At 34.4% G+C, this 13,575-nt stretch overlaps 1 protein-coding gene across 1 annotated transcript in view; it reads left to right on the top strand.

Moving 5' to 3' along the window:
- LOC111088464 (putative adhesion G protein-coupled receptor E4P) overlaps positions 1 to 13,575 on the top strand; it is an 85,613-nt gene that overhangs the window by 21,604 nt on the left and 50,434 nt on the right. The window contains exons 2-3 of the mRNA XM_022398675.1: positions 2,199 to 2,378; positions 10,331 to 10,534. Of these exons, the coding sequence (XP_022254383.1) occupies positions 2,199 to 2,378; positions 10,331 to 10,534 (384 nt within the window). The remainder of the gene's footprint in view (positions 1 to 2,198; positions 2,379 to 10,330; positions 10,535 to 13,575) is intronic.

The raw sequence follows: 13,575 nt of genomic DNA, 5'->3' as shown, positions 1-13,575 counted from the left end.
CGTTCCAGGAAGATGTCACACTGCTAGAAACACCCAAAAGTGGCAGGAAGAAAATGGTATCCAGAAGTTGCCCTGGCCGAGCCAATCTCCTGACGTGAACTGCATCGAAACCTCTGGGCCATACTCGACCGGCAAGTCAAGAAACAAAAAACAAAAAAAAAACAACTTCGAAGAGCGATCTACTCCAAGTTTTGAAGCAAGAGTGGGCGAAAATCCCACAATCTAAAATTGACGAGATGATTCTCACGATGCCCCAAGAGATCAACGAACTCCACGAAGCGAAAGGAAGATTTAGTAGATATTAATTAGATTATAAATATATCAATTCATGTGAATATGACTGAAATTTTTTATATTTTCTGGAAAGGTGGTGTCTATCTACTCGTGACCATGCTGTGTACATTGTACTGTGTATTTTACAACATATTCTTTATTTTTTCATATCACACAGTTATAGAGCAAAGTTTTTGCAACCGTCATATTATCATTGTGTCGCACCCAAAATTGAAAACTGTTTCATGGAACTCTAATTATCCTCCAGGATATATTAATTGCTCAACGTTTACTAGTACGATACAGAGAACATGTGCTGTCACATCTTTGTTAAGGCACCGTAGACAGATATTGATAAATGTTTGCACCTGCACAGTTAGTGATTTCATGAATGGAATTAAGTCTCTGTTTATTTGTTCATTTTTTCCTTCATGACCTGCATGCATGAAAGTGTCAATGATAATGTCTTCACAAACTTAGTAATACAGCAGCACTATTGATATGTATGTGTTGTCACACCAAATAACCAACTAGTTATGATCACTAACATCACCTGCTCTCCAGTGGAACAGCGATATGTCTGCGGACTTACAACGCCAGAATCCGGGTTTCGATACCCGTGGTGGGCAGAGCACATATAGCCCATTGTGTAGCTTTGTGCTTAACTTCAAACAAACAAACAAACATTACTTAAGACACGTAATACCATACGTTTATCTGCTCTTTCCTGCAAAAAATAGGAATTTACAAAATTTCTGACGGATTTCCATGTTATCTGTTTAAGAATTTCGCCGCTCCCATATCATCCTGTCAAGATCACACTTGTTGTCAAGGGCATATATATATATATATCTTAAGGCAGCGTTTCTTAACCCTTTCAAAATCAAAGGCCGTCTCGCTACCTCCCTAAACTATCGCAAAATATTCTGTACGTTTTTTTAATTCCACATAGCAGCAAAGTGGTTGTGACAGACCTGAGGTTGAGAAACACGTTATATCTCTCTCTCCTATATTCAACCTTTCTCTAAACTAAACGAAACTAAACCGAATGCCTGAATAATGCATTATACTCAATCTCCGAACGTAAATGTATATTGGTTTATGTTTTGCGGAAAACTGAAACCAAATGATATTATAAAAACATATCTGCACATGTCTTGTACATAAAGGACGTCTCTACATACACATGGGAGAAAACTCAGTTCACAGTTATCCAAAGATTACAAAAGAAGTTTCAACAGTAAATGCTTAATTTTTGTTTTAGCTATCCTTGCCTTTCTATTATTCATGTATACAAATGGTTTACTTTGGGCAATCGTTGTAATGTTTTTGCACATACGTAGTAGTATAAAACTCTGTTAAGACATATTATTTGGTAGATATATCATTCGTACCTATTTTAATTTGAATAATGGCATTTCTCTATCAATACCTATTAAGATCGATAATAATATATAGTTTGTAATGTATTTAATTGGAGTGTAACTATATAAAACAATTTATATTTTGGCTAATCATATTTGGGACAGCAAGCTTAATATCCTGTCAAACGGTACCAGTTATCGTTTGTTCTATAATTTGATCCAAAACGCTAGCCTATAATAAGCTTCCAATACCGGTATAAGATAGTTTTAAAATATAGAACAACATTACTGTTGTGTAGCAAATGTTTCAATGTCTTCTTTCACACTCGGTGTGGTATGCTGATGGTTATGTTATTTGCTTTCACAAGCCACTATACTAATCAGTACAATATATTTTAATAACGAGTACATCATATTGTAGCACTCTTCTAAGAATATAAGATTATATTTCTTCAACGTTTTTCCTTTTTTATGGTAACGCATGAGAAAAGTTATTTCCTAGAGTATGGATTATAAACAGTTTTATTTAAAGTTTTACTATACTTCTCACACTATTTCCAGCGGTTGATGGAGGATGGACAGAATGGAGTGTTGTGTCCAGTGTCCCTTGTTCTAAACACTGCGGTGGAGGAAAAGAAGAACGGGTACGCACGTGCACTAATCCTGTTCCTCAGTATGGAGGAGCCAATTGTACAGGTCCGGAAACCAAGACAACTGACTGTAACACGCACACTTGTGATGGTGAGATTTTGACGACCTGTTTTATTCATTCTAAAAATCACCTTTGGCATTTAATATTCCTAACAAAATTGAAATTGTATACAATACTTTGATAAATTTGCTTTTCTTATAAAGTTGTTTAATTTTACATAAACAAGCGCGTATTTTATGGTTGTGCAAAGAGCGTTTTTAATGGTTGTGCAAATATCGTTTGTAATGGTTTGATGATTTATTGTGTGTATAAATATGGTTGGACTGTGTTGTGTTCATTATTTATATGAGGTATCACAAAGATGGTTGAACTGTGTGGTGTTCAATATTTATATGAGGTATCACAAAGATGGTTGAACTGTGTGGTGTTCAATATTTATATGAGGTATCACAAAGATGGTTGAACTGTGTGGTGTTCAATATTTATATGAGGTATCACAAAGATGGTTGAACTGTGTGGTGTTCAATATTTATATGAGGTATCACAAAGATGGTTGAACTGTGTGGTGTTCAATATTTATATGAGGTATCACAAAGATGGTTGAACGTGTGGAGTTCAATATTTATATGAGGTATCACAAGTATTTTACTTGTTTTTAGAAAATTCCTTTATTTAGAGGCGGTGATTATTGCTGACATATATAAATAAACACATTATAAAACCCCAAAAAGAAACAATTAAGTAATTTGCTCAGGGCCAGCTTTAATGCGGTATAGTGAAGAGCCAGGGGACCCCTGAAATATCATAGACTTTCTCAACTCAATACCATCCATCAATATATTTCTAGACTTATTTTAGTTTTTGACCCCATTATATGTCTCATCCCTCCTACCCGATTAGGAGCCGGGACTGAATTTCTCTTTTAAAGTGGACCTGCATATAGATATATTTAGAAAATGTACCATTACTATCTGTCATATTTAGGACTTTCTAGCATAGTATATAAGAAATTTTATACTTATGCATTATTTCCGTGTTTACCTTGAGTTTGGTGAGCAGTGACGTATTTTACACATATTTACAGAGTGATTATAAAGAAGTCCTCATATTAAAATGATAATATCTTAAACTACCAGGGGCACATTGAGAGCCATAAATTATACTCAGGACAGTTTGTACTTGATACAGAATGTTTAAAAACTGTCACGAAAGGTGTACAATTTATCTATCCTCATTCTCAATCAGAATGTAAATGCAGTCTATTTATGAAGTTAGTGCAACCATAATATGTTCTAGACAGTGTTCCTTGCAGTTCACTTCTAATGCCTATTCTTAGATCCTAAAATTTCGAATAGAGATTTCACTTGAAAAAACACCCAAAGATATAAATGTATTAGTGCAATGCCCGGGAATCTCGACAATCATTTCTGCTTGAATGAAAACAAATATGAGGGATTGTTCTCGTCTTCTTGGAAGGTAACGTTCTCAAAGTATGGATAATGTACTCTATCAAGTGTTTCTCGTAAATGACTCTATCTATGGAAATAGTTTAGACACGTCAGATTTAATCAGTAATTATAAGAAATGAGCATTTTGGATGAATCTGCATCATACAATGGTAGAACAGCCGTGAGTTTGCTGCTGGTGAAATGCATGTGATTTTTCATGAGTAATATCCATTAATGATCTAACGAAACTCTAATTTGGAAAGACAAGTTGCAAGAAGGATCACTATCCTTAATGTATATAGGAATCTAAAATGATGTTTTGAGCTTGGCCTATTGGTCAGCGTATTAGACTGGGAATTCGAAGTTGAAGACGTGATGCTGCCAAATATGGTTTGCACTTTAAGTTGTACGTGCTTTATAAGATTAGGAGTCTATCCCTGGATTCAGTTCAGTATTCAAGTGACAGGTGCTGCCTCTGGTCCGCAGCTATGCCCATTGTGTGTGCAAGGTGTCGTTTAGGTGACAAAAAAACAGACTTTTTTAAAGTGCAAAGCTCAAGGTAAAACAGCAGTCATTCGATCTTATACAATGATAAATGTTTGATTCAAGTGCCCATTCTCGTTTTGTTGAAGTTAATGAAAAAAGTTTCCAGTATCATTTGGTTTGGAAATATTCTGTTCCATATCCAAACCTTCTTGAATAAAACTTATGATTTTCAATGTGCCCTGTGTAATTTAAATTTTTTGGAAATTTACAAAACTATATTTTTGTAAGTCTTTTGTGTTTGAAGATGTCACCGATTTTGATAGATTAGAAATTGATTAATGCTATCTTATAGTCTATAATGTATCCTCCAATATCAGTGAACATCAAAATATATCTACTTAATTTATTCTAAATACTCGCAGGTTTTATTAATACTAAAGTAACATATAGCTTACAATTATCGTTGTTAGCACTATCTAGATTACGAATTTCAAAGTCGTTATCGTTCTCGAACTGTGCGCTGCTCAGGTAAAGATTGGTAAACCCTTAGACTTGCATAAACATCTCTGTGATAAACAGTTAGTTTTACATTGACATCTGACTATCTGTATGATAGTTTGTGGTGATTAGAGTTCCTCTTTTGTTTTTGGCTTGAGCTTGCAATCTGTGTGCATAAATAAATTGTCCTGTAGAAGAAGCCAAGGCACTTTCATAGTAATTCTGGCTTGGCCACATACTCTGCTCTAGATATGTACTCTCAGGATATGCTTTTTAAAGGCTTCAAGAGTAGGTGTTAATTTGTTATTTTCATCCAAATGTTCCAGAAAAGATGCCATTGCAGTTATAGAATGTCCTGAATTTGAATGCCTTCTAAACAATATGCAGCACCTACAAATGTAGCCAAAGTGGTAATTGAATACTAGCCACATCATTATTTTCTGAAGGCAACTTGTTTGTTTTAGCACAAAGCTACACAATAGGCTGTATGCACTCTTTTAGATCAAACTAACTCTTGACCTCATAAGATATACCTATGTAACAGTTTTGGTGTAGCCAGAAAGAGTTGCTGTTTGGCATTTGTATTGTTTGAGATACCAATCAGATCAAAGTGATATTTTATTAAATGGTTCAGATATTCAAAAACATGATCTGCATCGACAAAGCAAATAGATGTCATTCTTAGTGACAGGTATGCTGCTTACTTCAGGTTTCCCCAGGGTTTGGGGCAGAGAGCATATATGTTGTGGGTGTAGTGTGGCTATAGTTTGTTTTATTTGGTGTTGTCAGTTCCAAATAATATCGTGCTGTTTCTCTAACTTCAAGGTGAAGTTTCGGGTCTGCACTCTGTGTAGTTGTCACAAAAAGAGAATTGTGTCCACTCTGTGTAGATAGTTCACCATGGTTTTGAACATGGCATTCTTGAAACATCTTCGACATATTCTCATTGACCAAAGCTTGAACAAGATGAGCGTTTGCACATTTTTCCAATTGAGCTTTCCTGTGTTTATTATTATGAGAAAGAAATGTTTCTATTTCAGTTGTTGCTTTGAAACATACTTCTTCCCGATGCGGATTCTCCTTGAAGAACCTCTCTAAGATCATTTTATAGAGAACTACATACGTTTATGTTTTTGTACAAAGACAGCATTTATAGTGTGAGCATTGGACGATAGCTCCATATACACAAGTATAATCTAGCCCTCAGGCATAATGTATTCCATAATTTTCTACAGATGCACCCGCACCCCTAAAAGCAACCATGACAACATATAGTCATAACATCTGGGTGCAAAACTTGCTCTTTCAGTCAGGTCTAGCATCCAACAACTGCACTATTTTTTCCTAGAGGACCATGTTGAATGATATGAAAGTTGGGTGATGTTTACTAACTGCTAATTCCTTTGACCTTTTGGTTTTCATCATTATAATCAGCAAAGTTGACCAATAACGTATCACCTCCAGGAGTACAGGCAGGGCATTAATATCTGTCGTCATTAGGCTTGTTTACAGGAGTGTAAGTTATAGGTTGCCCAGCCATGAATATGATTTTAGTCTTCTATTCTGGATATGAAAGAAAAAACAACCCATCTAAATTGGTTTGCTTATACGATTCTACAACACTTGTCTTGCTGATGGTAAATATTTTTTACCCTTCTTGGCTGATGACAACGTGGACTGGCTTTGGCTGGATACATGGCATCTTAGCTATGTCAAAGAAAATGAATATGCTTTTCTTGAGAAATGTGGAACATACAAGCCTTCAACCTATTTTATGTTTTCACCAAACGTATTAGCAAGGGATGTTTTCATGAGTTAGAGAACAACTATTAGTGTGAGATAAGGAATCTTATGATCCAATACTGAGGATTAATTTTCTTTAGAATCTTATTGCCGTAAAATACATTACTTCCAGTTTATGGGTAACTCGGTTTATTTCTGTCATGATGTACTATAACCTATAAATAGATGGTTGGGGTTTAAGATAAGGTTACATCTGAGAGAAGAATCGGAATATGTTTAATTAATATAGAAATTGTTAGATTAGGGCAGTTATGAAAAGGGAAAAACAACATTCTCAGGAGGCTGAATAAAGCTTAATTTGGATTATTAGGGAAAACATATTTTTATAGCTTAACTGAGCCTCTTTTCATCTTACGTTTATTGCAAGTGATACTACTAAATTCCATAACTCTAATATTGTAAGCTTAGCCATTAAAATCAAGGCCATAACTGATTTGGAAGCTCACATATTGGAAAATCGGAGCTATTACTAGAAGTTCAAGATGGTTGCTACATAAGCATCAGAGCAAATCCAAATATGTAACTCGAAAATCTCCAAAATTTTAGAACGAAACATAAAAAGATATAATCATTCTAAATATAGGGGTTATCTTTATTGTCTATCCCTTCTCTGTCAAAATCAACCTTTCTCTTCTGGTAGTTATTTAGTGGCCTATTTCCGTTAACTATCTCATTTCTTTCTGCTCATCGCTATCAGTTTTTATAAGGTGAATAGACAAAATTGATTTTCTTTCTAAAGAGCATCCTTGATTCAGTTCTAGTTTGTTTATGTTGTTAACTATAGACTGCAAGAACATGATTACAGTAGAAGCATTTCACTAAGGTTTTCCAGAGAAAGATCTTCAAATATAAGACTTCTTCCATTACTCTACATTTGTGGAATACGAAGTAATTATAGTTTACCTGCCATTTGTTTAAACTACCGCTGGTTATCACAAGTTGTGTAACAGCTCTATATATGGTATACTATCACATCATTAGTTTATAACTATATTTGTCATAAAACATTAGTATTAGGTATATCCATTGCCGACAACGCATTTCGCCCAATCCAGAGCTTTTCAGGCCGGTTGGGATACAATAAACACAGCAATGGTTAGAACACTGTTTATATAAACAATTTGATATAATGACAGTTGTGTACGCTTTTTACAAGCCGGCGAAGAATTACTACAATTATATTTGTCATAAGACATTAGTATTAGGCCTAGTGCATTTTTAAACATATATTTTTAATCTAGTCCATAGTTTAGTTTTATTAAAAATCTTTAAATAACTTTCCTTGGTGTATTTGTTATTGTTGTTATATTTCATTGCTGTGACCATCTTCATAGTTATTATCGTTAATACATTCAGGCTGGTTTTTATGAGTTGAATTATATTTTTTACTTCCTTCTGCTGCACAATTTAAAACTAAACAAGTGTACATAAAGAAGATATTGCTTTAGGTCGAATTCATTGTTTACAGATGTAGTTCATAGTATGTTTGGAGAAGTTATTGCATTTTCTTTGATTATTTTTAATTCTGTTATTAACATTTTTACTGTTTATTGAGCAAATGTGTTATTCGTTGAACTTGGTATTTTTTGTACGCATAAACAATATTTCTATAATATATATATCTATAACTACTTGACTCTATAAATAAACGGTAATGTGTTTAGTCATTTATTTTAGACATTAACCTGTCAGAACTGGGTTTTCGTTGGTCACTAGCAGTTGTTAGGGAGGGTTATATAAAATGTTGCTTATACTGGTGTCATGTTTTTCTTGGGACAGGAAATCAGTGAATGTATATGAAGCAAAACACTTGTTTTTACCTGTCTACTAAGTAGCTTTATATTTCATTCTTTCCTTAAAGTTAGTTTCATTAACATTATTGAGTATACTGTTTGGTATATGTACATACACGTGTTTTTATTTATTTACCATCATACTGTTTTCTACTTAAGAAAATTGTTTTGCATTGTAGTTTGGTATATGGACTTCAGACAAACCTTATTCTCCTAAGCTGGACACGCCTCATGAGGTATTTTTGGTATTACAGCCGAAAATATCAGTATAACGAGAGCATCCAACCGTTCATCGTTGCATTTTGAGAATTAAAGTATTTTATTTTGTGATATTGAATACTCCAAATAGAGCGGCATTTAGAATTAACTACATTATTTACCATGCTAAATTATAGCTTTAATCTATGTATTTAGCTTGATCAAAAGTTATTAATAAATACTCTATTTTATTAGCCATTGGCTTATTTTTGTATGCAAGTAAATATTCTTTTCGATCGTGTTTCTATCTTATATAATTTATTTTTAACTTACAGCTTGTTTTAAAGCCGACTGTTCATTTACTTTTATTTATATTTGGGGACAACCGGGTCAGGTGAAAAGGACGCTACAGACTAATGAAGTGAACGAGTAGACAGTAGACCCTGAGCTAGTAGAGATATACAGGTGTGCCAGACACCAGCCCTGTTAACTCTGAAAATAAAAAAAAATATTCAGTAAACTGCCTAGTAAATGAGATAATAATGAAAAATATGTTAACAATAGTTTGAAAACTGCAATCATTTTGAAGTACTATGCCACCGTGGATTTTTACAAAATGATCAGAACAATTAAATAAAATATCGAACGCGTTTGAAGATTTGCTTCTTTTTTTTCCGTCAGGACAGGTATAAAAATAATAAAGGTGTAGGAATAATTCTTAAAAAGGAACTCGCTAAGATCTTGGATTAAAATAATTAATAAAATGATGAGAGTAAGATAGAAAAATAAGCCTCAATAAGGCACGGCAATGCGAAGATAAAAAGTAGAAATGAAATACAAAGAGTTACATTTCATTGCAATAATTTGTCAAAATACTGAAACGTAATTAAAAATAAATGTAAATAAAAATGTTATAATAAAGTGCTATATCAAATTATGGGTATTTTGAAAAATGTGTCGTATATTAGATGTATTAGAGCCCCCCAGTGGTACAGCGGTATGTCTGCGGACTTACAACGCTAGAATCCGGGTTTCGATACCCGTGGTGGGCAGAGCACAGATAGCCCTTGTGTAGCTTTGTGCATAATTAAAAACCAAAAAAAAAACAACCAAGCTGTATTAGAGTCTATGTTAATGCTAAGTGTGGCACTAGTTAATTAGTAGAGTATAAATTAATGCAATGGTGACGCTGGTTAGGCAGTAGTTTCTAAATTAATGCTGAAGGTAGAACTGGTTAGCTGAATGCTAAGTGTGCTACTGGTTAGTTGATACAGTCTAAATTAATGCTAAGGGTGGTATTGGTTAGGTTTAATATATAGCAAGATTCTTTCATTCCTCTACGTTTTTTACTAACCTGAAATCATTTTCCACATAATATGTGTATCAAGGGAATGACGGGATATGTTAAAGTGTTCAACAAATTAGTTTGAAACCATGTTCACGAAGTTTTAGTTGTTGATTGTAGAAACATCCTATACATTTTAGTTTTTGGTTTTGTTCTTTTAACACCAAATTAAAAATGCATTTCTAACATCAACTAGGATAAACATAAATTTATTTGTGAAAGGGGTGATTTACAAGTTAATAAATTATAAATAAAAATACTAATATCTCCACATTTATTATGTAAAATAATTGTTTAATTAAGGAGAATAATACTTTATATAATAATAATATTTACAAGAAATTGTACAAGGTAAATAACACCTAATGTAGAATTATAATTCACGATGAATAAATAATTCATCATAAAATGTGCATACTTTATTATATATCGTCTTTTCACATCAACTCTTTGAAATCTTATTTTATCAGAGGAGATCTTATCTTGGAATTGGTTGGAGTGGAGTGAGTGTTCAGAACCGTGTACTGTCGGCTTGAGAACCAGAGTGCGAGAGTGCTACAACGAAACATCAAATGATGACTTCAGCTGTGTTAATCGTCCCGACTTGGCTAAGGAGACGCAAAACTGCACCGCTTGGAGTTTAAAGAAATCCTTCAACCACACTGGATGTCCAAGTAACTTACACAATTCATCATTGCCTCTAAATTTTCACATTTTTTGCACTTTAATTTTAGTATTCTGAATGAATCAGAATTTAATCGCATTACTAATACAAATTATTTCAATCCATCACTTTTCTCCTAACTAGTTTATCAATTATTATTAGCAATGTACTCTTGGCTAATAATATAATTTTTTATCAATTTGAAAGTTATGATAATGTATTTTTGCAAGTTTGTGTTTCACGTTATAAATATTGTTTAGATAGTTTCATATTTTAAAATGTTAATTGTTTTAAATATTTTCTATTTGCTTCACAAAGGATATTGTGATTTAAGCAGACGTATCAATAACATCTTATCTTCCCTTGTCTATATGGTTTAGGTAAACGTGGCATCAACACATTCCTTATCCTCGTCTATATGATGTGGGTTCAAAACATTCTCTGGCTAACGTAGACATGGCTTCCACACATTTTCTTCCCTTGTCTATACGGTTTAGGTAAACGTGGCATCAACACATTCCTTATCTTCTTCTATATGATGTGGGTTCAAAACATTCTCTGTCCGTGTGTATGTGGCTAACGTAGACATGGCTTCCACACATTTTCTTCCATTGTATATAGGGTTTGTTGGGGAGCATTAATAACATTTCACAAAAAAAAAGGTTGAAACACATTTCTAAGCGTATTTTTCTATTTATGTTCTATATCTTTACATACATCTTTATCGTGGATATGTAACACTTACCGTAATTCTATTCAAGGATAGTCTGCTAGTTCTCATTAACTTTCTGAACAGAAGAGATACACCATACCTGACACTGAGACTTTCTTTAAACTAGTTCAATCAGTAGTTACTATGAATGGCTTCAAATTTAATGACCAGTTATATCAACAGTTCATTAGGGGTTTCAGTGCGTACAAAAATGGATGTTTCTATTTCAGATTAATTGAAATAATACATATGTTCCACCTTTTTTTTTTCATTCACTGCATTGAAAACATCTTAGGTATTGCTACCTGCACAACAGTACAAGTTGAGTAATTTATCAGTTATATCCAACATTCACAACCAGCTCTCAGGTACGTATACAAGATCTCCAACAAATGTACTTCTATCGAAAAACGAAAAAAATAGTGACAGAGATTTAATTTTAAAGTGGAAAGAAACTTTCCCAGACTGAGGTGTTCAGAGATATTGATATCCTCCTTCGCTCCACTCGTGAAAGATTTATTAAACCAGCGTTTAAATTATGCGAAAATGCAAATATATTTGCATATATGTACATACATGTTTACTTGATTCTTGGTTTACAAGATTAGATACCGAAATAACCAGTTTAGGATCATTCATAAGATAGCAAAGAATATAAGGTCGAGGCAATGAAGGCAAAGCCAAGGCCGCATTTCGTTGGTTGAGTGGTCGTCGTACCACACGTCCAGGCTTTATGAGAAGGAAACAAACGAATCTTATTCAGGACGGCGGGGATACGCGTATCCTATGCCGAGAATTTTGCTGTGGGGGGAACAGAGTGCCCCGAGAAAATCCACTTTCACTGGCTGAGCGCCTAATAATTTACCCAACCAGTATCAGAGATGGAAACCTGAAACTAAGGAAAAGAAGCACTAGTGCAAATACAGTGAGAAGTAATTTGAACTTTCTGATTTAATGTTGATACATAGATATTGAACTCTTCTTCACTTGTGTCGTGGTCATTGGTACCTGGATCGTCGGTGGGTCAGTCTGAATAGCTTTCCTGTTTTGCTTTGGCTGGAACTGTGCCTTCTGATTATTTTTCTTGGGGGTTTCTGTCATCGTTTCTGTTTCTGAGACTTCAGCTGGTTCTGTTTGAGTTTCTTGGTCATAAACTGGTGTGGTTTCTTTAGTTGCTGTTTGGATTTCCTGGTTTGTCTCGTTAGTCTGTATGTGTTTGGTCTTGAAAGTATTGATTGGTGGATTGTCTGTCTGCTTGCGTGTTGGAATAGAGGTGTTTTTGTGTTGTGTTGTTCTTCTGTAGAGTCTTTCAGCTCTGAAATGTTAAAAATAGAAAACGCATCCGTGAGTAAGAATATAGTTGAAATAGGTAGTTATCTTTAGGAAATTTGTAAGTTGGCCTTATTTTCGTGATCGGATCCCGTGGACTGCTTTAATTTCGGATTGTGTTGATACTTCTAGAGTTTGTTGGGTGTCCTTGGTCGCTACGTTCCTAAGAAAGACAGAAAAAATTTTTGTATTACTTTTTGTTGGTTGGAGAACAGAGGTAGTGAAAGCCGTCGATTGTGAGGGGTTGGATAAGAATCCTTCCCCTACGTGGTAGTTTTCCCTTGTATGCATCAATGGATGAATTTGGGTTCTTTCGTAAAATAAATTAAACGACTGTCGGTGGGTAAAATCCATCGATAATCACGGGTGGGACCTTCGGCTGCAAGGTCGTCGGATTGGTGCGAGGCGACGTCGACCCAGCGTTGTTATTAAACATCAGCGATCTCTGTTGTACTTCCATGCTTGACACTAGCATCGACATAATCAAAATGTATTACAAATAGGCACTGACGGTCGTGCTTATTACCTAAAATCACACATCTTCTAAGTAAAGTATGTAGGGGCAACAACAGTAATAATTTGATATGACTGATATTATAATATATACCCTGTACCCAATAAAGTCGTGGATCTACAAGCAATCACGTCAAGTTTGATTTATCTTAATTTCTCGAAATAGCATGAGTCATAAAAGCCAAAATGCATTTATCCAGATAGAACAGTTCGATAACTGTCTGCTCATTATGATTTTAGTGACTGGGTGCAGGGGTGCTGTGAGGTTGTTGTTGTTTGTTATTAAGCACAAAGCTGCTCTGCTAACCACGGGTATCGAAACTTGGTTTCTGGCAGTATAAATCCGCAGACATAGCACTATGCCACTGGGAGGCAGGGTGCTGTGAAACCTTATAAGTATAGCGGGTATTGGTATAATAAGTCTATAGTAAAGGCATGGTGTGGTATTACCGAGCCTAGAGCCAAGTGCATAAAACTTATCATGAAATTAAAAATAT

Source organism: Limulus polyphemus, unplaced genomic scaffold (assembly GCF_000517525.1).
Source record: "Limulus polyphemus unplaced genomic scaffold, Limulus_polyphemus-2.1.2 Scaffold3823, whole genome shotgun sequence".
In the NCBI taxonomy this organism is placed as follows: Eukaryota; Metazoa; Arthropoda; class Merostomata; order Xiphosura; family Limulidae; genus Limulus; species Limulus polyphemus.
Note: the sequence above shows the minus strand (reverse complement) of the source record. Positions and strands in the feature narration are given on the sequence as shown.